Source organism: Erigeron canadensis, chromosome 2 (genome assembly GCF_010389155.1).
Source record: "Erigeron canadensis isolate Cc75 chromosome 2, C_canadensis_v1, whole genome shotgun sequence".
Lineage (NCBI taxonomy): Eukaryota > Viridiplantae > Streptophyta > Magnoliopsida > Asterales > Asteraceae > Erigeron > Erigeron canadensis.
The window spans coordinates 3,853,902-3,880,050 of record NC_057762.1 but is presented as its reverse complement, the minus strand read 5'-3'; the positions used below and the strand labels follow the sequence as shown (position 1 = coordinate 3,880,050).

General features: G+C 32.0%; 2 protein-coding genes and 1 pseudogene across 4 annotated transcripts; 2 read left to right on the top strand and 1 right to left on the bottom strand.

Moving 5' to 3' along the window:
- The first annotated feature begins 1,016 nt into the window (after positions 1-1,016).
- LOC122587540 lies at positions 1,017-7,918 on the top strand (annotated as a pseudogene).
- A 7,857-nt stretch (positions 7,919-15,775) lies between these two features.
- On the top strand, positions 15,776-20,294 carry LOC122588821. Of its 2 annotated transcripts, none has more exons than XM_043761031.1 (5): positions 15,776-15,881; positions 18,131-18,400; positions 18,527-18,623; positions 19,023-19,125; positions 20,049-20,294. In XM_043761031.1, exons 1-5 carry the CDS (start codon positions 15,855-15,857, stop codon positions 20,128-20,130), a joined length of 579 nt encoding a protein of 192 aa, XP_043616966.1. In that variant the 5' UTR covers positions 15,776-15,854; the 3' UTR covers positions 20,131-20,294. The 2 variants fall into 2 exon arrangements, with proteins under 2 accessions (XP_043616966.1, XP_043616967.1); XM_043761032.1 differs by lacking the exon at positions 15,776-15,881 and adding an exon at positions 17,353-17,423.
- An 866-nt stretch (positions 20,295-21,160) lies between these two features.
- Positions 21,161-24,410, bottom strand: LOC122588820 (leukocyte receptor cluster member 1 homolog). Of its 2 annotated transcripts, none has more exons than XM_043761030.1 (3): positions 24,308-24,410; positions 23,013-23,694; positions 21,161-21,716 (listed from the first exon to the last, which is right to left on the bottom strand). In XM_043761030.1, the coding sequence occupies exons 2-3, from the start codon at positions 23,678-23,680 to the stop codon at positions 21,692-21,694; spliced, it is 693 nt and encodes a 230-aa protein (XP_043616965.1). In that variant the 5' UTR covers positions 23,681-23,694; positions 24,308-24,410; the 3' UTR covers positions 21,161-21,691. The 2 variants fall into 2 exon arrangements, with proteins under 2 accessions (XP_043616965.1, XP_043616964.1); XM_043761029.1 differs by lacking the exon at positions 21,161-21,716 and adding an exon at positions 21,727-21,848.
- Positions 24,411-26,149: the final 1,739 nt, after the last annotated feature.

Genomic DNA, 26,149 nt, shown 5'->3' with positions numbered 1-26,149 from the left:
CTTAATAGTTAATAGAATAACAACTAATATATAGTTAATACATATTCAATAAATTAATAGCTAATATTTATCCCAATAGTACTATCTATTTTATAAATACAAAATTAATTAAAATTCAACGTAAATATATTAAGATTCTAAAAGTATTCGCAATATTATCTTTTTTTTTGAAGTTTTTTTAGTTATCATGATACATATAAAAAACAAAACATGTAAAAATGTCATTTTATAATGTTGTCATATTCTAACTGAAATATTTAGGATATGTTTCATATAAAATATATAGATTAATTTTTTTTCTATTAATAAAAAAAAACATTTTAAACCATAAAAAATTAAAGTTTAATATTAATAATATCGTAATACCCGCATATTTGACACGAACTTAAAATCTAATTCATGTTAACAGAATAGAATTAAATATATTTGTAATTTATATTTATCTCTAAGATATTGTAATTTGGATCGTATATTTGGAGATATTTGCAACTTTCCCAAATTAATAAAACAAAAACAAAAATAAATTTAATGGGTTTTGTGAATATATAAATTGCAAGATTGATTTTTATTGACGTTTGATTATTTACGGTTTTTATATCTTTTTGGCTGGAGGTCCTTATAGAAGCAGTCTCTTTACCTTTGGGTAAAGGTAAGACTGTCTACAGCTTATCTCTCTCATACTCTGCTCAGGAATTGGGTACCGTTGTTGTTGTTGTTGTTGTTGTTGTATTGGACTGAGATTGCAACCAAAACAAAAAAACTTGACCAAAATCGCTACTTTGGTATAAAAGTTGGACCATTGTTACAAAAACGTGTGATATCACAGATACCCAAATTGCAACTTTTTCTACTTTCCCTTTTTTAAATCCCAACAGAATATTCTGTGCCGCGGCAACTCATCTCGTTTATATACCAAAAAAAGCAAAATCCTTCATAAAAAAAACCTTTTTTTTTTCTCATAAAATTCGCGACGCTGCCGCTTCTGCATATTCTGTTCGCCGGTAAAGCAAGAGAGAATGGCGGGAGCGGCTCACGGGCAGTTAAATCTTGAAGAAGCACCGTTATGGGGTTCTCGAAGTGTTGACTGTTTCGAGAAACTTGAACAAATTGGTGAAGGAACTTATGGGTACCAATTCCTCCTAATTCTATTTCCATACCCTAGTTTATATATATATATATATATATATATCCCGAAGTTTAGTTATATTTTAATCCAGTGTTTTGTTAGTGTGTATGTATAAGTCATATAGATACATTATTATTATATATATATGAACGTATAGGGTTTCCACTTATTTTACTTGATTAACAATAGCAATACCTAACCCGGTCAAAGACGGCATAATATATGTGGTTTATTTACTAAATTATGATTATGATGATATATTAATATATATATACGAGTCATATGCCCGCGCAAAGCAGCGGCGATAGTGGTAAAGGTGCGGGGTGACGGCGGCGGCGACAGGTGGTGGTGATGGGTGGTAGGGGCAGCAATGGTGCTAATTGTATATGTTCAAGGAGGTAGTATAGTTATTTTTAAGGATTGAGGGTTTTATGTCGTAGATTATTTCATTAAGGGTATTATAGGTACATTGGGTGGAGATGTTTAAATTAATGAATAAAGGAGAGGGGTATTTTTGGTAGTTTGAAGTTGTAATTTGAGATTTGGGGAGGGGGTTCCTCTTTTATATAGGAGTATAGATATAGATTTAGATGTGTGTGTGTATGTGCCGTTTTAGGGCAAGGCTAGGGTTAGAAACTTGTTTAATATGAGATCATCAAATGGATTTTGGAGGAGACACAAAGAATATAATAACATTAGATATGTGTCTCTGGGGTGAAACCATATTTAAGGATGTGGCCTAGTGGTAAGGAGGCCAAAAGGTCTGAAGATATTGGTGTTCAAATCTTACTGGTTAAACATCTTAGGATGACCAGGGAAAAAGTATAGGAAACGGAAACAGGAGTAGAGGTTAGGCCACGTACATCAGAGCCATTGGCTTGACTATCCTTAGGTACTATGAGAAAGGATCTGACTCCGTTTACCTTTATGGCTCTATGCATCTCCAGTGTGTAGATTGGTTGGTTTCATAAATAGGGAAATTTGGAAAGTATCCAGGGTCAAAACCACCGGAGTAGGGAAGGAACCTGAGCAGTTGGGCCACAGGCCACTATATGAGTGAACTGCTAGGAGAACTTGATTTAGCACTTACATGATGTCCTCGGGGTAATCTGGTATGTGCTGGTCGGGGTTGCTGGAAAATTCTGAATTAATGGTTGGTTATACTAAGCATTATTGCCACCTGAATTATTTGGAAGGACTGAATTAAATGACAGAAGATATACGTTACTCAACCAGAGGGATAATATATGTGACTATATACATGTAACATGTGTGTGTATGGTTGTGTTTAATGGACTTGAATTTGTATCATTGACTTCAAAGGGGAATAGGTGAGTCAAAATGGGAATTGGGTAGAATCCTACCACAGTAGTTGGCAGGCATGTAAAATTGTTTTGTTGTAAATTTGTTTTAAGGGGATGGTATGTTTCGAGTTCAAGTCATGGAAACAGTTTATTTGCAAAATATGTAAGTAAAAGGGTACATATACCTACATGATATAGTGATTTATTGATGTTTAATGCCAAATTTTGGGCTTGATGAGTCTGGGTCCCTTTAGAAATCATATGAGCATTTGCGATGGTCTTCAACTTTTGAGATGTAATCTTAGGACAAAATACTTGTTAATGTCATATGTAGAATTGCTACTCGCATTTCCACCTAGCTCCCACAGAGGGTCCGTGGGCTCTGGTGTTTAGTTTTACTTTTGATATTTAATCCCATTAGGTTTTGCATTGTACAAGATTCATTTATTCAGATGATTGGCTGCATTGCAATGGGACTCGTTTCTTCTGTAGAGTTTAGTGTTTTTTTAAAGATTTTGAGTTCATATGATAGAGTAAAGGGAATGCAAACTTGGACGTGTAGGTTTAAGATACCGGTGTGATTATCAGAAAATTGATCATTAATCATGCATTATAGATATCTCTATTTTTATGTTTTCTGTTAAGAAAATATAATGTAGATTTATTCTGCCTATATTAATAAATCTATACCCGCTTGTTTGTACTCATTAGTATTTTCTTGTGCTTTTGCTCTCAGTCTGGTATACATGGCCAAAGACATAAAAACCGGGGAGATAGTTGCTTTGAAAAAGATACGGATGGACAATGAGAAGGAAGGGGTGCGTTTGTTTTATATACAACATTTATTAGATATGGACTTTACTGTAAAGTCTCGGCGCAAATTAACCTTTCACTAATTCATTTTGTTACCGCTGTCTTCTTTCTGCAGTTTCCTAAAACCGCAATTCGTGAAATTAAAATTTTAAAGAAGCTGCAGCATGATAATATTATCAAGCTGAAAGAGATTGTGACCTCGACAGGTACTAAGGGTCTATTTATGGAGTTACGTTACTATTATTATAAGCTTGGCAACTACTTTGATCAATAAAACTTACGTTTCTAAATGCTTTCAATTCTGCTTAAAGGTCCAGAGGTGGATGAGCATGGGAAGTCAGGTAAAGTCATATCTACTAGCCAAATTTTATTCGCATATAATGATAAATGATATACGTGTAGAGGTGGCAATTTCCACCCATTTATTTACGAATGGATTGATTCAGCTTGTGTTTTATTCCAATCTGGTGAAATGGGTAAAATCTTAAACGTTAGCTTAGATAATGTGTCAAACAGGTCGAAAGTCAACCAAAGTGTATTTTAATGGATGGATTTCTTGAATCATTTTTATTGATATATTTTTTCATATCTGTATACATTAATTTTTGTAATGATATCTGACATAATCTTTATTAATAAAATCAAACTTCTTTGGTAAACAAGTGTTCCGAACACAGCCTAACCTGTTTACACCTGCACCAAGTTGAGCTATTTTTATCGGAAAATGATATTCCTACAACAATTTTTAGCCATCTACAACAATACATACATCATGCAGTTGTATTTAGTGTATCAAAATTTGTATCTTTGTTGTATATGGCTAAATTTTGTTGTAAGAATATCAGTACCCATTTTTATCTGTTACCCAACCTGGCCTGCCCGTCCTGGTTTTCACTTCTGTCTATGTGGTTGGTATTTAAAGTTGCATCTTGTTGTTTCTCAGTTTTTAATGCGTCAACAATCTCTCACATATATGGTATATTTCCTTCAAGCCTGCAGATGGTTACAGATACAAGGGCAGCATATACATGGTGTTTGAATATATGGACCATGATTTGTCAGGCCTTGCTAATCGTCCTGGACTGAGATTCACAATTCCCCAGATCAAGGTAATATATCAAAAATTGTTGCCAGTATAGCAACTAATTAATACCATCAACATGCCTAACTTCTGACAGTGTTTACATGCAGTGTTATATGAGGCAACTACTGACAGGGCTTCATTATTGTCATGTCAATCAAGTACTTCATAGGGATATAAAAGGTCATTGTCAGAATTTCTTTCTTCATTTTTGATTCTCTGGTGGTTGCTCACCTATATAGGTGGCTAATTGGGCTGGGGTGGGTCAAAGCGAATAAATTTTTATGTAAATAATTAGTATGTCAAGGAGTCAAGGACAATGCTGCAGTTATATTATTACCACTGTAATTTATTTAATGATTTGGTAGGTTTTATGCATTCAAAACACCTAGGAAGACTTCTGCTTGTTTCACCCATTTGTTGATTTTTTTAAGCTAATTTTTTTAATATTACCCACTCAATTTTGGTATGATAAAACATTACCAAATTGACCCATTCATAATTAAATGGATAAAAATGGTACCTCTATCTGCTTATAGGCATTGAAAATCTTCTGTACAGCTTCAAATCTTCTTATTGATAATGAGGGGAGTCTAAAGCTTGCGGATTTTGGGTTAGCACGGTCATACTCTTCGTACCATGAGGAAAATCTCACAAATCATGTTATTACTTTGTGGTATAGGTAAGTGGCTACTTTAAACAATATTTAATGAACGTACCCTCCTCCCTTATCTGTATCTTGTGTCTTTTGATTATTTTTGAGCAGGCCCCCAGAATTGTTGCTTGGAGCTACAAGTTATGGTCCTCCTGTTGACATGTGGTCAGTTGGCTGTATCTTTGCTGAGCTTCTTTATGGATCACCAATATTAACTGGACAAAATGAGGTTAGTAACTTTTTGTGTGTGATGTTTTCACTAAGAGCATTGCTAAATGTATCATTGTGGGTGTGATGTGGAAAAGTAAATACCACTTCTTAAGTTATAGTAGCATGTCTGTCTAAATATTAAATTTTAACTAACATCTATTCTTTTCAAATTGAATTGTGAATCTGTATGATGTGTACTTCATAGGATGGTATAACTTTATGGGGGTTTAAATGTTAGGTGGTATACTGGTATGCTTTTTACTGAGGCAATTGTTAGAATGTTGCCTAAATTGTCCATTTTGACTATTAACACATAGTTTAATAACTAGTTGATAAAATATTACGCTCTGATCATATTATGGATATCTGTATTCTTAGAGAAAAAGAATATGAAATATGTTATTCATAATAGGATGGTTGATGTCTTTATGAACGCCTGTGAAGCCAATACTGTTGCAACAGCAGGGGAGAGCTTACTCTTTTGGGCGAGAGTTGGTGTATACATAAGTTTTCATCTTCCAATCAATTCATATATTCCTAACTCTCATAAAGCTCGTCGTTTGACGATAATAGACCATATATTCCATATTTTATGCATATTTTAAAAGCCAATGCAAGTGTTTTGAGTTGTCACTTAGCCCCCAAAATTATGTAGTTGACTTCTTAGTGTCAAACATGTTACCTTTTTAAAACTAAATAAAGTTATCCTTAGCTTTGTTATCCAGTGAAACTTGATTTCTATATTACAACACATGTAAAGATTTTAAAACCATAAGATACCAAAAACTACAAACATTCATGATAGTAGATTTTGGAAATAGCAAGTTTTCCGACTTCTCACATCAAAAGATGTGGCCCTTTGAGTTTCAGCGTGAACTAGGGAAGGGGGTAAATGTACTTTGTGATTTATTTATGGAAATAAAATAATTGGCTGCCAAAAGAGAGTTCTCACTGGTATTTTATGAAAAGAATATTGTAACCGGAATCCCTCATTCTTTTTATTACATGATGATAAGACATAGTTTGGAGAATTATTTGTTTGCTTCTATTCATTACAGGCCGAGCAAGCGCACAAGATATTTCAGCTTTGTGGATCTCCTGATGAGGTTAACTGGCCCGGGGTTTCTGAAATGATGTGGTATAGCAAGTATAAACCAAGTACACAGTTGAAGAGCCAGGTCAGGGAGGTTTTCGGAAAGTTGAGCACATTCCATGCTTATCTAAGATAAGGTTATTGCTCAATTGTAAATGAAAAAGGTTGACTGTGTTCTTGTTAATTTCTTTTGTACAGCTTTGGTCGTAATGCTCTTGAGTTACTGGAGAAAATGTTGACCCTTGATCCATCACGGGTATTCTATTTCTTCAGACAAACCTATGTTGGAATCTTCATTGCAAACTTATAGGCTACTGCCCCCCTAGATGTTTTGAATGGGCTAATTTGGTTTTGTTTTACCTAACATGGGTCAAATCTGTAAGTTGTCCATAGTTTTGTTTTCAATGCATGCATCCTTTTGTAACAATTTACTTTTGTCAATAATGCATTTATTTGTTTAATTATATCCCTTTGTTTTACATCATGTCATGCTTTGTCATAATTTGCTGCCTGTAGTTTTATGAAACATAAGCTTTTTCTTTACCTCTTTGCATGCTAATAGTTCTCACCATGTGTGCATGTATTTTGGTTTCTTGATACTTGATCCCGATGACTGATTCTATATCATCGCCTCTCTTTTAATCTTATATATTTAAGAGGATATCTGCAAAAGATGCACTGGATGCTGAGTATTTCTGGGCTGATCCGTTGCCTTGTGACCCTAAAAGGTATGCCTCTAAAGTTGTGTGTTTTTTAATTTTCGTTGATGCAGGGTTTTATTCTGCTTGCTAGTTGAGGATATCATCCTCAAGTAAACTACTTAGATGTGTAAATTAAATAGGTCAAGTGGAGTCACTCAAAGTGTAACTTTAATACATACAACAACATTACAACCTACTTAGCAGTTACCATTTCATAAAAATACTAGATTACCATAGATGTATATATCTTTCAAAATCATGCTGCACAATAATAATTTATACTTGAGTAAAAAATGGACAAAACTGATTCTGGTCAACCCATCCAAGCCCGTTTCAAGTTTACCAATTTTGCCATCTCTTGAGAGGACACTAGCTGATATCTTTCTGCTCATCTCTTCAGTTTGCCCAAGTACGAGTCCTCACATGAGTTCCAAACAAAAAAGAAAAGACAACAACAGCGTCAAAATGAAGAAATGGCTAAAAGGCAGAAAATACAACACCCGCAGCAGCGTGCACGGTTGCCACTCGTACAATCTGGTCAATCCCAAGCTCATTCTCAGCACTGGACTGGTCACAATCATCCCATGGGCAATACTAGTCAAGCTCTGGTAGCATCTGGTGGGCTGAACCATCATCAATATGGAAAGCCTAAGGGGCCCCCTGGTGGGCCCAACTGCTATCCTCCAGGTGGGAACTCTAACCTTAGTGTGGGTGGATATTGTCCAGACAGATCAACAGGTCAAGGTGGTGTCGGGTTTAGACATGAACCATATCCCCCACAGGCTAGTGTGCCCAGAGGTTTTTCTTCTGATTACGGCGTAGGTCCACCAAGTTATTCACAAAATGTTCAGTATGATGGCAGTTCTGGACTGGTGGCTAGAGGCCCAAACGTGCCAGGTAATTGCAACTAGCCTTACAGTTGGCAGCAACAATAGTATTTGGTAGATGAATATGAAATGAAAGAATAGAGTTTAGGAAATGTTGACTGGGGTTTGTTTCTAAGTCATGTGCAGCCCTGAGAGAGATAACATGCTGTGTAGTCAATTTTGGCGGTACACCTGTGTTAGTTCTCCTCTTCTAGAATTTCAGTCCAAATTTTGGTTGTATTTCGGTTTACAGGTTTCTGTCCAAAAAAAAAGAGTTAGTTTTCCAGAATTTTTTTTTTAATTCTATTGTCCAAACTTAAACAAAACGTAAATAAACACCAATTTTTGCAAGTATTAACATTAATATCATCAAATATTGATACTTTTAAGCTTGACTTTTGATATTTCGATTAAGTATTAAATATTAATTATCATATGATAGATATATTGCATAATTCTAAAATTATCAAAATCCCACTGAAATTTCAGACCGAAATTTGAATTTGGACCGAATGAACTACATAGATAACATGTACAGTTGTTCTTGGCAAAATTTCCCTGTTTCCAAATTGCTTTGTATAAATGTTAGTTCCTTTTTGATATATCATTATGATTTAGTCTTTCAATAATTTTTTTCATGGTAATTTTAGTTTTGAATGAGAATAATTTTTTAGCATGTGAAAAATCATCTTCTAGTTTTAATGATTTTCGAAGCAGATACAGATTCTATCAAGTTCAACCTTATAGTTATTGTAACGTGTTGGTACAGGTTTCGCTCAAATCAGGCCTGGATTCCAAATTTTTACATCATGATTAAAACAGATGATGTGTTAAGATATGATTATAAATTCCAATAGATTAGTTTTATGAATTTGATAATTTAGAGATGTCCAAGGTTATACGTACTACGTATATTTTATGAAATAATAGTAATGATTACTTCAGATTGGGTCGTAGAATCAATAATAATATTAATTAAGCTGATAAATATCATTTTAATAAAATCTCATTCTAGTAAAATAGAAAAACTCACATCTATGCTCACATATACACCCATACATGTGATCGTTATTATCATCACAATCATTCACCAACATAAATTATCGTTGTCATGTCATCTCAAGACATAAAAATGTTAACCTTAAAACTCTTTAGAAGCGCTGTGCCAAATATACTCTTGATAATATATTAGTGATTTTGCAAATTGTCTACTAACAAAATTAAAAGATATATGGTTTGCTTACAATAACTTAGGATTGTTATTAAATCAAAATTCAAAATAGGAGTCATGGTGCTTTATATATGAGATAACTTATTCTAATGTCATATATACGTTTTATCAGACACATAAAGCTTAAAGTTGCTGACTCAATTTCCTATCCGCACACTCTTTTTCAGGTAAATTGTTTTTTAATAGCTACAAAAAATATGACATAAAATAAAATAATAATAATTAAAAGGCAACATTTTGTGTTCGGTACGATACTCTTTTGCAGCATATATTCGCTTTATCTTGTTTACCTTTCTCTAAAGAATTCTATTAAACTCTTATTACAAAAAAAATTTTAAAAAATAAAAGAAAAATAAAAAGTAAAACACTATTACACAGAAAATACAAAATCTTTTTAATTCCCATCTAATATAATGTGACTACTTAACATGAGTTTTTAGATAACCTTTTAGCCTTTTACCATCTACATGATAATGCAATGGGGTCTTTAAATGTCGGAATGTGCATGCATTGTTGAATAACTATATTGCAATATTAAAAACACTCGACTCAATAATATTTTTCTTACTGACAAAACCTTGATCTTGATTTTAAAATCTTAAGCTTCCATGATCCCGATCGATAAAAATGATCCGGATCCATTTAGCATTTTTGGAAGATATCACTCTGGTATAGGAAAACAATCAAATTACAAGATCTTATGATCTTGTGTCATTTGCTTGACTTGAAATAATAATAACTAGTTTTTTTTAACCGGGCGTTGCCCCGGAAGACATTACATAACATCTACACATATGAAAAAAAATTATATAAAATAAAACTTTTGTGACAAAAGTTAAAAAGTGAAAAATTATGTGGTAAAAAGTAAATAGAATAAAACGTTGGTGGCTGAAGTTGAAAATTTTAAAGTTATGTGGTAAAAAGTGAAGAATATGAAACTTTGTTGACAAAAAGAAGGAAAAAATCTAAAGGTTATGTGATGAAAAGTAAGAAAAATGAAAGTTTTATCACAAAAGTTTCAAAATTGAAAGTTATGTGGCAAAACTCAAAGTTCTATGATAAAAATAAAGAAAATAAACTTTGGTGTCTGAACTTGAGCTATTTGGTAAAAATTGTTGACAAAAATAATAATAAAAAAATTATGTGGTAAAAGTAAGAAAGAAACTTTAGTGGAAATTTTAGAATAATAAAAGTATAAAAAGTAAAAAAGTAGAGAAACTGAAAGTGAAGTGTCAAAAAGTAAAAGTGCGAAAACTTTCATAAATAGTGATAAAAAGTAAGAGAATGAAACTTTTGTGGTAAAGTTAGAAAAATGAAAGTTTGAAAAGTAAATAAAATAGATATCTCGTGCCAAAAGTAAAAAGAAATTAAAGTTATGTGATAAAAATTAAAAGTTTAAAAGTTTCAATGATAAAAAGTAAAGAGAATAAAACTTTCGTGACAAAAGTTAAAAAAAGTGAAAGTTTAAAAAGTAAATAAAACAAAAAGCTCGTGCCAAAAGTAAATGACATTAAAGTTGTTTGAAAAAAATAAAAGTTTGTGTGATAAAAAGTAAAGAGGACGACAATTTCGTGGCAAAAGTTAGAAAGAAGAAAGTTTTAAAAACTAAATACTAACAAAGTTTGGGTCAAAATAGAAGTTATAGAAGTTTAAAAAGTAAATAAAACAAAAATTTTATGTCAAAAGTAAAAAAAATTAAAGTTATGTGACAAAAAGTAAAAGTTTAAAACTTTCTATGATAAAAAGTAAAGAGAATGAAACTTTCGTAGAAAAAATTAGAAAAATAAAAGTTTAAAAGGTAAATAAAATAAAAATCTCGTAATAAAAGTAAAAGAAATTAAACTTATGTGACAAAAAATAAACTTTAAAAGTTTCTGTAATAAAAAGTAAAAAGAATGACAATTTTATGACAAAAGTTAAAAAAACGAAAGTTTAAAAACTAAATACGTTTGGTTTAAAAGTAAAAGTTATAAAAGTTTTGTGGTGAAAAGTGAAAGTTATAAAATTATGTGTTAAAAAGTAAAAAAAGGAAAAGCTACTGTATCTGACTTCCATAATTGTTATATATAATAATAAGTAAATAAAAATAATTCTTACTTTAATTATATAACCATTAAGGTCAAACAAACTATTTGCAATTTGCAACAAATGACTCAACTTTTTTATTACGATTGTTTTTTCTAAGCTGGTTTCGATTTAGACGTGTTGAAGACAATTTTAACCAGTGATTTTCTGAACCTCCAACCCACTCCTCATGTAAAATACCTTATGATAAGAAATCCAAGATTCAAATCCGAGAACTTGTGTAAAACTCACTTGCAAGGCCCACGATTTAGATAATACCTTGACCAACCCACCTAAATGGAGTTGGTTTTTTTTTTATTATTACTTAATTGCGCTCTTTTGACATATGTTGTAACGCCCCAATCGTAAATTTATGTTCTATTTTAACGCATTTGCATCCAATCTTAAAACCATGTATAGCAAAGATGTAGCTAATCCAAAATTAACTACTTATTTAGATGTCTCATGGAAGCAATCCTTTTATTTTTGGGCAAAAAAAATAATTATTTAGATCTCAGTTTTTTATATGTCAATTTTGACGGGGTTAAATATTGTTATTGTTATATGTGGAACGTGTAATCATGAACTCTTTCACACTTAAGCTCTTGATATATCTTTGTGAAACCTACACTCAAATATCCATGCCTAGAAGATGTAAGGGCCTCGCTTCAAGTGCCTTCTATAGTTCTATACGTCATGTAATGTATATGTCTTGCTCCAATTAACTACCATTTGTATAGTAGCATCCAAAGCTATGATTTATTTTATTTTATTTGTACCAAAGCTATGATTTGACGCAGTACATTCAAATTACAATCTTAAGTGAAGATGCAACATATTAATATAGAAGAAATCCAGACTTAAAATAACACTATAGTTTGTTAGTTATTTGTACGTATGTACTTTTTAAAGTATGTGAAATTTCGTTAGATTGTTCAAATTTACAAATGTGTATACATTATCTATATTAAGTGCGGACATATACAAAAGTTTCATATTTAAAAGTTTACATAAATGTTTAAAATATCATACTTTTATGAAGATCAATTTGTCTAAAGATTTTGCGTGTGAATAATTGATCCTCACACTTAAAAATATTTTTATTTACATTGGAACTCATTTTTCCTCATTCAAATATAACCTGAAAGCAATCTTTTCATATAGATATAGGTAAGGGAGTCTTAAAACTCGTGAAAAATAACATTAAATGTTTAGTTACTTTTTACACCTTTAAATGTAAAACGTAAGTGTTAAACATATCTATACTTGTTGACATAGACATTTATACATCTCTTTTAAGTGCAAACAATTTAGCAATACTTTAAGCACCTTTTAGAAGTACATAGTTAAATAACCAAATAAATATTTTGTTGTAGCATATGAATCATATTTAAAGTCTTATTTCAACATGAGACGATTTATCTATATCCGCACTTAAGATTGTCCTATCTAAAATTTTAAGTTTCAATATTTACTTTCTCAAAATGTCTCTTTTATCAATTCTATATTACCAAACACCGTTTCCCTTTCCTCAAATCTCAACCAATCATCTTTTTTCTCTCTCCTCCATAAATCATTTACTCCTCCAATTCATTCAAAATCTTTTATCTCACAAACCATACATCGATAAATTATAAAAATTATATGGGTGTTCTTAAAATTTCATGCTCTTTCATTAGAGATGTCATTCGATATACTTTCGACGAATTTTTAAATCCGAGGGCAGAACCCGTACGGTTAAGGCCTTTGGCTATCACACTTTATGACCTATCATCCCACCATCTCACCGCCGTAACGCACGAGTATTTACTCTCGTTATACATGATAGGGTAAATTTAAAAGGACCATGTAAAGTTTTTTTATTTTTTTTAAACGGCAAAATATATTAGATAAAAGCCTCTAGCAAAACAATAAATGCTTATAATAGTACAAGGAGATGGAATTATACATACAATGTCTAGAAACTAACAAAATAAGTCGTTCTTAGATACTTCTTGAGGCTTGACTGCAAGGAATGTAAAAAGGGTCTAAAAAAATACTATTGTCAATTACAGTTAACCGAAATACTAAAAAAACCCTTTTAAACTGTCATTAGAAAATGATAATGATTACTCTAAGGTCGCGTTTGGTTCGCAGATTTTGATGGAATTTGATGGAATTGAATTTTATTCCTTAGTGCGTTTGGTTGCTTAATGATGAAGGAATATCATTCCGTTGGAATGTCAACATTCCCTCATTTGATGGAATCTCCATTCCATGAGGATGAGAGAAGGAATCTCATTCTGTCTCTCCCTTAAATCTTCAAAAAATGAAAAACATTCCATCAAATTCCAATCCATCCAAAAACATTCTGTGAACCAAACGCACCCGCTATTAGTACCTTATATATGTATAAAAAGTAATACTTTATACATCAAAAACTACCTTTCAAATCTTTGCATAATATAATAAAAATTTTAATACACCAAAATATTATATAATGACAGTCATAAAAACTGTTATTAACAAAATTCTTATACATTTAATACATCGAAAATTCTCTTATTGATACTACACATCTTTAAATTTGTCATAGAAATATTTTATAACAATTATGAAATATAGTGACTATTCTTTTATGTTGATTCCTTAACTTGAGTCAAATTGAAAAAATCTTAATTATTGAATTAAAATTAAGGTTCAAGATTCAATAATCATATTTAAATCTTGACATTTAATTTTTATATAAGGCCAAAGATACTTCGAGCTTATACCTATGAAATATCTCAATTTTTAAAACTCGTCCTTCAAACAAATCTCTATCATTTTGCCCGTTTAAACAATCATATCAAATCAAGCCAGAATAAAATTAAAAATTAGTTGTTATACATAGTAGCCTATCATAACTTTACACCTACTCCAAGCATCACAAAACCGTTGTCGATGAAGATAATATATACGGAGTAGTGTAGTATAAATTTGGACAGATCTGCAAATGGTCAAGATTTATTTGGATGTGAGTGTGTTGTGTTGTATTTTCCATAAGAAGAAGCTCACGAGGTTTTGTATGATTTATTTATGATGGAAAGATAAATGTTTGTCTTCGTCTTCGTCCTCGCATTTCCAATTTTCATTCCATTCATACATTGTTTTACTTTAAGTTTAATTTTTTAATAAATATATAACTGTTTAAATATATACTCATACATTATTCGTACCGAAAATCATTTTTGATTTGGGTTTAAGTTCAAAAAAGTTAACATGTCCAAGACTATTTTGTAAAGTTTTCATTAAATTTTTTTTTTTTTTCGAATGGTAAATTTGGATCATAATAGAGTATCTAGATCTTATCCCATCACCAAAATGTCATTAGACTATTAAGCCATTGACAATGTTTCCATTAAATTGATAAGAAATAATCACATCCACAGCATTACTAGTTTACTACATCAATTTATTGAAGCCTTTTTTCCAAAAGAAAAAATACAATCAAAATTGTCTTAAAGTTTAGATAATATTGTGATAAGAATTTGTTTATATAGAATTGTCTTAAAGTTTAGATAATACTTAAAAAATGCAGAATACGTTATCATCTGTTTGTAACATCTCTTCGATTACCTTTTAGCGAATAAATATAATAGTTTATATAGAATTATGTTTCTGACTGTAGTTGCTAAAATTTTTTTGGAAAGGTTGTTAAAATTATTCAATACGTGGTTTACACTACCAAATACAGTAGTTGCTTAGATATTTACTTTATCTTGCGTTTGTGTCTTTAATTATCATTATTTTTTATAGTCAGACAATTTTTTTTTTATAACGGCATTCGAATTTACTCCTACTTTTAAATTACACGCATGTTTAAGATGAAACCCAAGACTTTCGAAAAATCCCTATTAATCCACCCCACAAATATAGGAAGTGGAGCTCGAACCCAGATTGATCCCCCAAAGTAATTAACTAAATGTTTATATATCATGATAAATTTGTAGTAAAATGTTATACATAATAGATAAATTATTATTATTAAAATAATTTTTTTATATATAGAACATTTTAGTAGGTTCTTTGAAACAAAATATAAGTTAGTTATAATAATACATTTATCAAAATATTACATATTTGAGTTTTGAGTAATAGACTTATAATTTAAGGACCCATTTAATTTATCTTTGAATTCAAACTAAAAGGATAAAATATATATATATATAACTCATAAAATAATGTAATCATAGATATGATATATATATATATAGTAATATATAACTATGTTATTAAATTACAATAACTATAAGTCTACGACTCGTCGACTCATGCATGTTGACTCGATGACTCGTAAAAATCAGGAGAAAATAATAATCGGCCAATGAGTCGGTTTGTTTTTAGTATAAATCAACTTGTGACAATTGAGTAGCAAGAACCTAACAACTATGGTTAGTTGGGATACGAGTAATATTGTATTTGGAAAAAGTTGGGAGATATATTCTAGTGTACGTCGTCCCATGGACCATTTCTTTCTCTTTCTGTTTCTGTTTCTATTTGAGTGAGTGAGTGTGAAAATGCACACACCAAATTCACAACAAACAAAACATCACCTTCTTCAAATTCATTATTTCATTTTCTTATTATTTCTTTATATCTATACAATACATACAATTCTTAATATAATTTATTAATTCTTCTTCATCACTCTCACATTCCCTCTCTCATACACAGATACTTATTATTTCCATGGCGGTCGTTAACTCTACACAAGAGGTACATTTATATTTATATCTACTATCAATATATTTATTCGATCAATTTTCATTTTTAATCACATTTTAAATTAATACTTTATTTAGTATATGCATTTTTTGCTTCTCAATTCCTATATTTGTATATATATATATGTGTGTGTGTATGTGTATATATTTATTGATTATTGAACGACTATATATTAGTTTCTAATTTTTCATGTAACTATTCGTTATCGGAATCCTAAACTGCATGTTATTGGAAAATGTGCTTTCATTAAATTAGTGAAATATTATAATACATTGTACATTACGAGTACTATATTATCATATTTTATAAGGATACATTTTTGTGAAAATACAAAATTTATTCACACACAATAACTGTATGATTCACACAATTTTACTGAATGCAGTATATTACTTGTATTATATCATATATACTTCTTGGTGCATATATATGTATGATGTATTATCTTCTCAATTTCACCTACAGATTATCCGATTTTTATTTGTTAATTGTTCGGTTCACTAGTTATTGTGACTGATTTGTGACAATTATTATTATATGTTATATTTTGGTGCATTTGTGGAAAAAAGTTGATAAACTGGAGACAAAATACCTATAACTAAAAGGTGAATGAAAAACGAAAATAAATTATAAAAATCCATATGACACGTGTTACAAACGGAGCACGGTCCCATTTTTTAAACGGTTCCATTCCAAGTTAGGAATTAAACACCAAAAATCAGATTTGGTAAAACGTTACATATATTTAAATATATATATATTTTTTAAAGTGAGTTTCAAATGTCTTGGAAACAATTTTAATAAGATGTTTCTGAGCCTCCAACCTACTCCTCATAGTAAATAAAATACTTTTGATATGAGAACCTCATGGCTTGAACCCGAAATATCTTGGGTAAATTCATCACCGGAGCCCACATAATAGATTTTAAAGATACCCCTCAATAGTTCATTTTTTAAACATATACTTTATGATTATTTATATTAATTCTGCAAGAAATACTCCTAAGTTTCTTGAATGTTTATGATAAATCTAAAACTTCCAAAAAACCCCCCTAATAATCTTACCCGATCGAGAAATGTAACAAGTGGGATTTGTAGCTGATTAATACTCCAAGGTCGTATATATGTAAATATATTTGTGGAGCTATTGTGACTTTATTAATGTTTACGAAGTAATTTCATAGATATTTAGTTATTCCGGCCTTTTCTTTTAAGAGATTGTAGTACAAACAAACAATCATAATTAGGATACTGACTCTTTTAGGGTGGCTCCAATTTAGGTCAGCTACAGCCCTTCTGTACTTGAATGTGACAATATAATTTTTTATGTTATTAGGAAAACGATATAAATTATAGTGAACATGAATTTTAGCCTCCAAATTGCAAAAGAGATGCTAAATGACAGTTGAGGAACAAATGTCAAATGATGTGACTATTTATTTCTAGTACGATCAAATTAAATCGAGATTTTGGCTGTATGTTGGTCACAGTGATGAAAACCGTAGAAAGTTTGCAAGTAGAGAGATGAGCGATGTAATGTTAAAACTCTAGATGAGAAATCTCTATCACTCAACGTGTATATATATTTTTAACTTTTTTTTTTATTTTTGTTTTGAGTGTATTATTATTCAAGTGATACCTAAAGTTTTTTCCAGTGAAGAAGTTATGATGGATTAATGATGAACTATGGTGGCACTAGTTGCAGAACCCATGGCCCATTGGCCATTACTGTATTGAATTGATTGTTTATTCAATGCAATATATTCTATATCTAGAATACATTTATTGTGGATATCATATCATAGATTATACATATATGTAATTTGTATATTCACTGTGTTGTATAATAATGTAGTAGCTGTTTGTGTTTTTTAAAATTCTTTGGTTTGCATAATAAAGGAGAGACGTCTCTTCTATTAATGATAGCACATTTCTGGTTTTTATGATTGTCATGGTTAATTAAGCTAATCACATTCGCATCACCAATTAAGAATGGTCATGCCTGATTGCAATATGTGTACTATATAACTTATAAGTACATCGGTTGATTATTAGCTACTCATGGTTGGTGCACGAAGTGGATTTCCGCTGTCATTTATATAATGAATCGTTTAATTGTGGTTTAATCACACATTGTTTTTAGTTCAATAAGAGTGTTCATTCTGAAACATGCTTAAGCGTATGTTTAAACTAATTAACGAAGTTATATTATTCTGATGTTTGGAGATCTTATATTGCAGGGTTGTGATTCGTATAGTGTTGTTGCTTTACCTGATGAAGGCAGCACTGTATCTCAAAGTGAGATGTTGGTAGCTCTCTCAAGCTCAATGGATGTTTACGCGCCTCTTAAAAATGAGCTTCCGTTAGATGAACAGATGATGACGGTGGAAAATGCAGCTGCTTTTTCTGAGTGCCCCGAGAAAGATGTCGATATTGAGAAGGGGAGGGCAGAGACACCTTCAACTTTTGAAGAAACCGCTGGCAATTTGAAGACTGAGGAAGAACCAATGGTGAGTTAAAAGAGAAATTATGTTTTGAAACATATTATAATGTCTCCTTTTGATGCAAGCTTAGGCAGTTTTTCATTTTCTAGTTACAGTTCTTCTAATAATTGGGCCTATTTAACGATAATGCAGAAATTGTTGCCGAAACAAATTAGCTTTGAAATAGAAGGAAAATACATGCAGTTGTTGATGAATCAGAGCCTGATCTTACCCAAGTTCTCTACTCGAGGTACTTTAGCATATCCTTAGGCTATATACTATTTTTGCGTGTAGTTTAGGTTAGAGAATTGTAATTTATGGATGCTAGATTTCAGCATGTTTTTCTTGCAGAACAAAACTCCAAACATTGAACACATAAAGCTTATAGTATAACTGATTAATAGTTCCAAAATAGACCGTAAGGCCTGTATTTATATTTTCTGTTTGGCAAGTTCGGTCAAAGGGTCAAAGATTCAATAGGAAACCAAGATTTCTGTAAAAACCACAAAAGGCCATAACTAGAGACTTTAACTGAAGAATTTTGGGTTCAATGGTCCTTAATATTCATGGGTATTGGCTTAAAACATCGTTAAATCTGGACCTAGTCTGATTGATAAAGTGTCTGTTGTTGTCCGTTGTTGTTGGACAGATAAGACCGCAGCTGAAAAAGGTCCTGAGGCTCCCAGAATGAGGAAATACAAGCGTGTGACCTCATTTAATTCTAGAAAAGTTGCTTTTCTGTTCTCAGTATTGTAAGTCCACAACCTATGATGCTACAATTACTCCTTCCTGAAGTTCAACTTGACTTCTTTTTCATTATTTAAGCATTAAGTTCATACTAGAGGGGGCAGCTTCAACCCGGTTACTTGTAATTCTACTGATTTTGGTTGTTTACCTCCTGTAAAAACGGGCCAGATCTTAAAGTTTGGCCAAAATGACAATGTGTCAAATGGGTTGAAAGTTGCAGAATGTCCTTTTCAAAGCATTTGCTTTCTATTAAAAATGGACGAAAACTGAAAAAATTGTTTGTGGGTCAACCCAAAATGGCCCATTTCAACCCATGCTAGAAAATTGACTTACAAAAGTCCGTTTTGACCAAATGACCCACCTGTTGCCATCTTTTGTTGAAGTTGAGACTGGGCGTCAAGTAGATGAAAAGAAAGAAACTGCTTAGTGTCGTCTTTCATGGGTTTTGAGCCCCAATACCTCGACGGTGTATGAGGGAGGTTAAGATGTAGACAGACCTTACTTCTACCTAAGTATAGAGGCTACTTCTATTTTGTACCTAAATGATAGAAAAGGTCCTCCAATCTTTGCATGGGATGAGGATCGAACCCATGACCTCTATCAACAGAGGCCCGAGTTTTTACCACTGGGCGTCAAGTAGATGTTTCAACTTACTTTCTTATTAATTTATTAGGCAAAAGAGATTATATAGGCGTTTCCTTGACCATGTTACGTGATTCTTCTATGCATAGCAGTTTGGTTAATATATCATATCTATATTTTTATATCGTCTGCTAACAGAGTTTGATGACAGTTCCGAACTGTCTTCTTTTTTTGGGATATTATTAACGTGTTCCTTATGCTAAAATAAGAGTCATTGTTAACTTATTTCCTTTGCTTCGATATTCAACTATTAACGTGTTCAGTTTTCTATCTGCTTCTTTTCCAGGTCAAGTTTCGGAACAATTATACTCATATACCTGACATTGAGAGTTAAGCAGATTGCTGATGCCTCTCTCCGTTCAGAATAAACTTGGCTTAAATTTCTTTAGTTCTGGTGCATAATTTTGAAAATGTTACTTTAGGGTTTATTTTTGCAAGTCACGAATCAATGTTTTGAAGCATATTCTGTTGTTAGCTGTATATAACTTGAGCATTGTCTCACCAAAATCTACTGGTTAATCTTCACTTTTCAGATCACCTTTTTTTTTATTGTGTCTGGAAGATCATGAAAAATAATGATGCTTGTTGATTTACAACTTCATAGTGTAACAAATGAGCTTGAATCTACCATTAAACGTTTGCTGGTTGTGGTCCAGTTTTATTGCACTGCTACAAATTGAGTAAACTTCCTTTCTACAGAATTTTTATATCCACATTTAAAAACATCAAACAGATTAGTGTACAAAAATAATATTGAGACGTCGTTGAAAAAAATTTATGTCCCACTAATGGCTCATGCCTCATATCCGTTGCAGCATTTAGAACCTGCACCTGAAGCTATTCAACAAAGCTTCCTTCTAATTCGATTTCCAGTTTCTCATGGACCTAAATATTAGAATACCGTTGAATTGTAAACCTTTTTGGTCATCAAAACTCGTCTACTAATGAACAGTCAATTTGGAGTTTGAACAGACCCTAATTTTCTTTTACAGCTTTGTTTCTGTAAACATTGTTGTCACAGTGATTATCAATCGAGCAAAAATGGACACTGTAACTTTTTCTCAGATCAGCAACCGCTTTCAACTAGTATTAAATAGTGACCTATTTCAATCCAAACCCCTTTTCAACAGTTACAACCCACCAGCTTGCTACCTGTACTTTTGAATTTAATTAACTTACTAAAACTGGAATAAGAACTCATACCAATCTGGTTTTCCTTTAGCTGAGAATCTATGAACCACTGCAGGTCACATAGGCGTACTTTCAGTCTTAAACCATTCCCACACATTTTACAAACTAAACTGCCTTAATCTATACTTAGATGCTGAATTCGATGTCTTCAGGAGCAACTAAAACAAAGAGGCTATCACAGGCCAAGAGCGTAATAAGCTCTCATTATATTAGTCAAGACTCTAGAAAATAATCTCATTATATTTAGTTTGGAATGTGAAGACTAAAGTTAAGAAGTTTTCTTCGGTTGGAATCTGCTTTGCAAGGGCCACGAGAAAACAGGTTACATATTTTTTGGCTTTCAATAGTTTTTATCTTGTCTTATCTAATGCGGCATCATGGTCTTCCATGAAGCAGAAATTTCGGACAAGTAACTCCTATAGAGGAAGAAGGTATGACATGGTCCATATAGCTATTTGAGCTGCCTGTGGGCGAATTGTGAAAGCCTACATACATACCCCTACCTAAAAAAACAATGATCAACAGCCTTTGCATTCGAAGGTATCAATGAGATCCCTCAACCTGGTTCATTAATGAGTCTTGAGCGTCATGTGGATCTGAATCAACAAAGCGCACAAATAATTCCCCAGAATAGACTATTGGAGGTTCTGGTTCGATGTCGGGAGCATAAAAGATAGTCCGGAAGCAAGAAGAGTAAAAAGTTGGACAAATTAGCAGCAATACGTGCACCTAAGCAGGCTAAGCTTGCCCTCTCCGGAAATATCTGCCACAAAAATGTTTTCAGCCATCGAACAACTGCTTAACCCTGATTCTATTTTCTCTTTTATTTTTGATTTCAACTAGCCCATGTGGCCATGTTCTCATCAAACTTAGTCCAATTCCAGTAGTGGCCCAACTATAAGAATAAAAACTTATTAAGTTATTCATTTCACATTTCAACTTTGAACAACACAGTATTAAACTCGGGTTTGAGTAACATCTATGATAACTTATTATTGTAGTGTTCTTCATACGTAACACATTAACTAAGTTGCAAGCATCTCTGAGAAGTGGTATACATTGGGCATTAAAATTTGATTCTGTGTATAAATCTTCAAGTGGTATCATAAATCGCATTTGAACTGACCAATTAATTATCCAAAATTCCTCTAACCTTCTCTAGTGTTTAAAATTAATCATTAATGTCTTGATTTTCATCATCCAGAAAGCAGCATTTGATGAGAAAGAATAGATTCATAGATTCCCTTGTGCTTTCTCTCATCTTTTTCTTACAATTAGCCCATGTTCTCATCAAACTTAGTCCAGTTGTGGTCCAACTAAAACCCTAACAAACTTATCAACTAAGTTATCCATTTCCTGTTTCAACTTTGAACAGCACAGTAATGAACTCAGGTTTGTGTAACACTGTAACGTTTATCAGTATATCATAAGTTATTATTGTAGTGTTGTTCGTACTTAGAACTTCAACTTAGTTGCAAGTCTCTCTAAAAAGTGGTCATACATTGGTCTTTAATATTTGATTAGGTGTATAAATCTTCAAGTGGTATCATAAAGTGCATTTGACCTAACCAGTGACCAATTAATTTATCCAAAAATTCCTCTAACCTTGTCTAGCATTTTGAGTTAATCATTAGTCAAAAGTCTTGATTTTCATCATCCAGAAAGCAGCATTTGATTAGGGAAATTAGTCCCCTTGTGTTTTCCGCTTACCTTAAGCTAACAAGTATGCTAAAGTTTCCACACTCATGGACCTTAACTACTGTAGTTTTCTTTAGCATTTAGCAGGTTTATGGTTAAAAATAGATACAATATCTTCTTAGCTACCTAACAAAAGAAAAGGAAATGGCAAATGATTTTAACTTAAATTAAAGAGCAAAAGCTATTTGTTTGAATATAATACAAATATACTATGATCATCAATAGTTAAAACAACTAGACAGTGTACACAACTTGAAAATATGGATATCATTAATTCTTATAAATAAAAGGGAACAAAAGCAAATAGAAGGAAAACAGCATACAACAAAATAAAAAGTTCTTGGAGGCAGAGCTTCTTTACCTTGTTCGATGGGGATGTTTGAGAAGCAAGGCTTGTTGTCTTGCCTTTTCTCGAGCCTCTCTCTTCAATCTCTCTTCCCTAAGTTCAGCCACACTCTTTTTCTTGTTTTTACTACTACCAGTTACTGGTGTCGTATCTGATGATGAATCGTTATGATGAGCAGCATGTTGTTGTTTTTCCATTAAGTACCAAGGTAACTTAACGCCTTTTCCAGCTATTCCGTAACCTAAACGATATTTTTCATCTTCGGCCGAAACCACTTTCGGCTCCTCCTTTGCCCTCTTATTCTTATTATCACTTGTTCCTCCGCTTCCTGCTAATGACTCTCTTTTATTATTATTCTTCTTGTCATCAACTGGATCAAAAATCCTAATTCCTTCAAACAAATTAATATGTTTCGTCGACTTTGTCTCTGTATCCTTCTCTTTTGGTTCGGGCGACTCAGCTGCCTTACTGACCGTGCCTTGGCGAGAAGAAGAAGCAAAGCCACGGGCTTGACGGAGTTGTTCGATGCGGAACTCGGTGTCGCGCTTACGAGATTGTTCCCTCTTCAGTTGCTCTTCCTTGGCTGCTTCTTCTTCATCTTTACGGACCTTTTCACGGTTATCAAAATTGTAAACGTTCCAACGCTTCTGCGGAAGAATATTCAAACCTCCGTGCCCTCCCATACCTACTCGCCTACCTGTTTATTAATTATAATTAAAGTTAAACAACTATGATTGGTTGGCTTCTCGGGTTAGGGTTTCAACGACAACGATCAGAAATGTTATCTCTTTACAAAAATTTAATTGTGCCTATAGAACTACCCTCTGCGCACCGCATTACAAATTACTTTACATAATCTAAACTGGCTTATAGACCCATGTAAACATATAAACAAAATACATATACATCCCTATGTTTTTTACGGTTTTCTTTTATCAAAGGCCACTGTTACTGTATCGGGGTTAACTAGGCACCGAGCAATGTCTTGACAATTTCGACCCCGGTCAAAATTGGGTTGTGTTTAGTATATTGAACTGGCAAAATGGATTAAAATTTACCCCTTATGTCTAATTATTTTGCGCTTACAACAACGATTTATCGGAAAACATAGATGATTAATAGAGTAATGGAATTTTATAAAAGTCGTAATTAACTCATTCTATAGTTACAAATTAAAATCAGGTAGCATAATTATCGAATCACAATGAAAGTCTTTAATATGTATATATATATATAGAGAGAGAGAGATATATATAATCATTGAATGTGTATGGACTGATGGACATGAAACAATAGGAGGAAGGACATACCTGTTCTTGTGGATTGATCTTCGTACAGAAAACTATTTTAGGGTTTGATTGCTGTTAAATGTGAAAACTTTTTTTTTTTATTGGTTTTGGAAGGAAATTGAATGTACGTGTGTATTTGTAATTTGTTTTTTCGTTTATTAGGAAAAACTCAATTTTGGTAAAATTGAAAGCTTTATATTATCAATCTAACTTTTAAAACCAAACCCGAGTTTAATTCAAACGTGAACAAGTACCCGCGCGTTGTGACAGTAAAATGATGAGGGTGATAGGTCATACAGTGTGATAGCTCATAGGAGGTTATATGTCATAAAGTGTCATAGTCAAATGTCTTAGTCATACGGGCTCCACACTCGGATTTAAAAATTCATCGAAAGTATATCGAATGACATCTCTAATGAAAGAGCATGAAATTTTAAGAACACCCATATAATTTTTATAATTTATCGATGTACGGTTTTTGAGATAAAAGATTTTGAAAGAATTAAAGGAATAAAATGATTTATGGAAGAGGGAGAAAGTTGTATACATTGATGTATGGTACATTATGCATTAATATGTCTATATTGTTGAATTGAATGTTGAAAGTTGAAAAGTGAATTTGCTTTATAATATAGTATAGATATAGATATAGATATAGATATTTTAATAAAAAAATTTAAACCAAAAAATTATTAAAAAATGTATGTGATTTTGTTATTAATATATTATAATTTTATATGAAGCTAGTGGATCAATTAACACAAAACGAGAGGTATCAGCACAATGCGGCGGCGAAGTGGTAACGACCGAAGATTGTGACATAACGGTGTGGTTATTAATGTGAAGGTAGTTGACGTAAAGGGATAGCATAGTTAATGAAAATGGACAGTTGTGAAATATGAGATATGTGTGAAGATGTTTATTTTATGTAAATGTGTTTTAGGGTTTAGGATATAGATGTTAAAAAGTTAGAGATAAAAAAAAAAAGAAAGTAATTCAAAGAATTTTTAAAGGAAAAAAGGGTCTATTTCTTTATTCAATAGTATAGATTAAAAAAATAAGAATAGGTGTTGTATTAACAAAAAAATAAACAGACATTTCGTTTCATAATATTATATAAAAGGGAATTTTCCTTATTTCTGATAAAAGTTTGGAATTTAAAAAATATTAGAGGATTATTCGCACAATGCAACTACAAATGGAATAAAATCTCATTCATACGTTTATTAAGATATTACAATGAATAATTTGTCATCTTTGTAAGATGATAAATTAGATAAAAAGACATTTGGTGAACAATAATATAACCAAGTGAGACAGGTAATCTTTTTGCACTATTTACACCATCGGTTAATTCAAGCAGCCAAGATGCTTGGGTTTTTTTTTTTCAAGCTTCTTCACTTTTTAATATTTGTTTACCATTTGTTGTTGTTTTTGTTGGCAATAGCGAGTTGGTAAAAAATGTAACAAATGCATTTCCAACCATAGATAGTCATGAACATGAACATCTGATCATATGGAATTAATAATGTTACGAAGTAACAAACAATAAGAACCTCAAAATAGGACCGATGAATGACGTGTAACCATCATCATACTGAGTTTAGATTTTCAACTATTACAAGTGACACACTGGGGTCATGGGTCATGAAAGAGGTTGGCCCCTTAATATATTTATATCAATAGCAAGCAATTGAATCCGGCTAGTAAAGATGATCGAAGAACAGCTTCTCTAATCCTTCGATCAGTAACAGTGACAAACAGCAGAGAGCCAAAAGATAAGTCTTCATATTTGTGTGCCTAAACTCAATACTTCTCAGGGTCGGTGTTATTTTGCTTAAAATACATGACTGGATATATTTT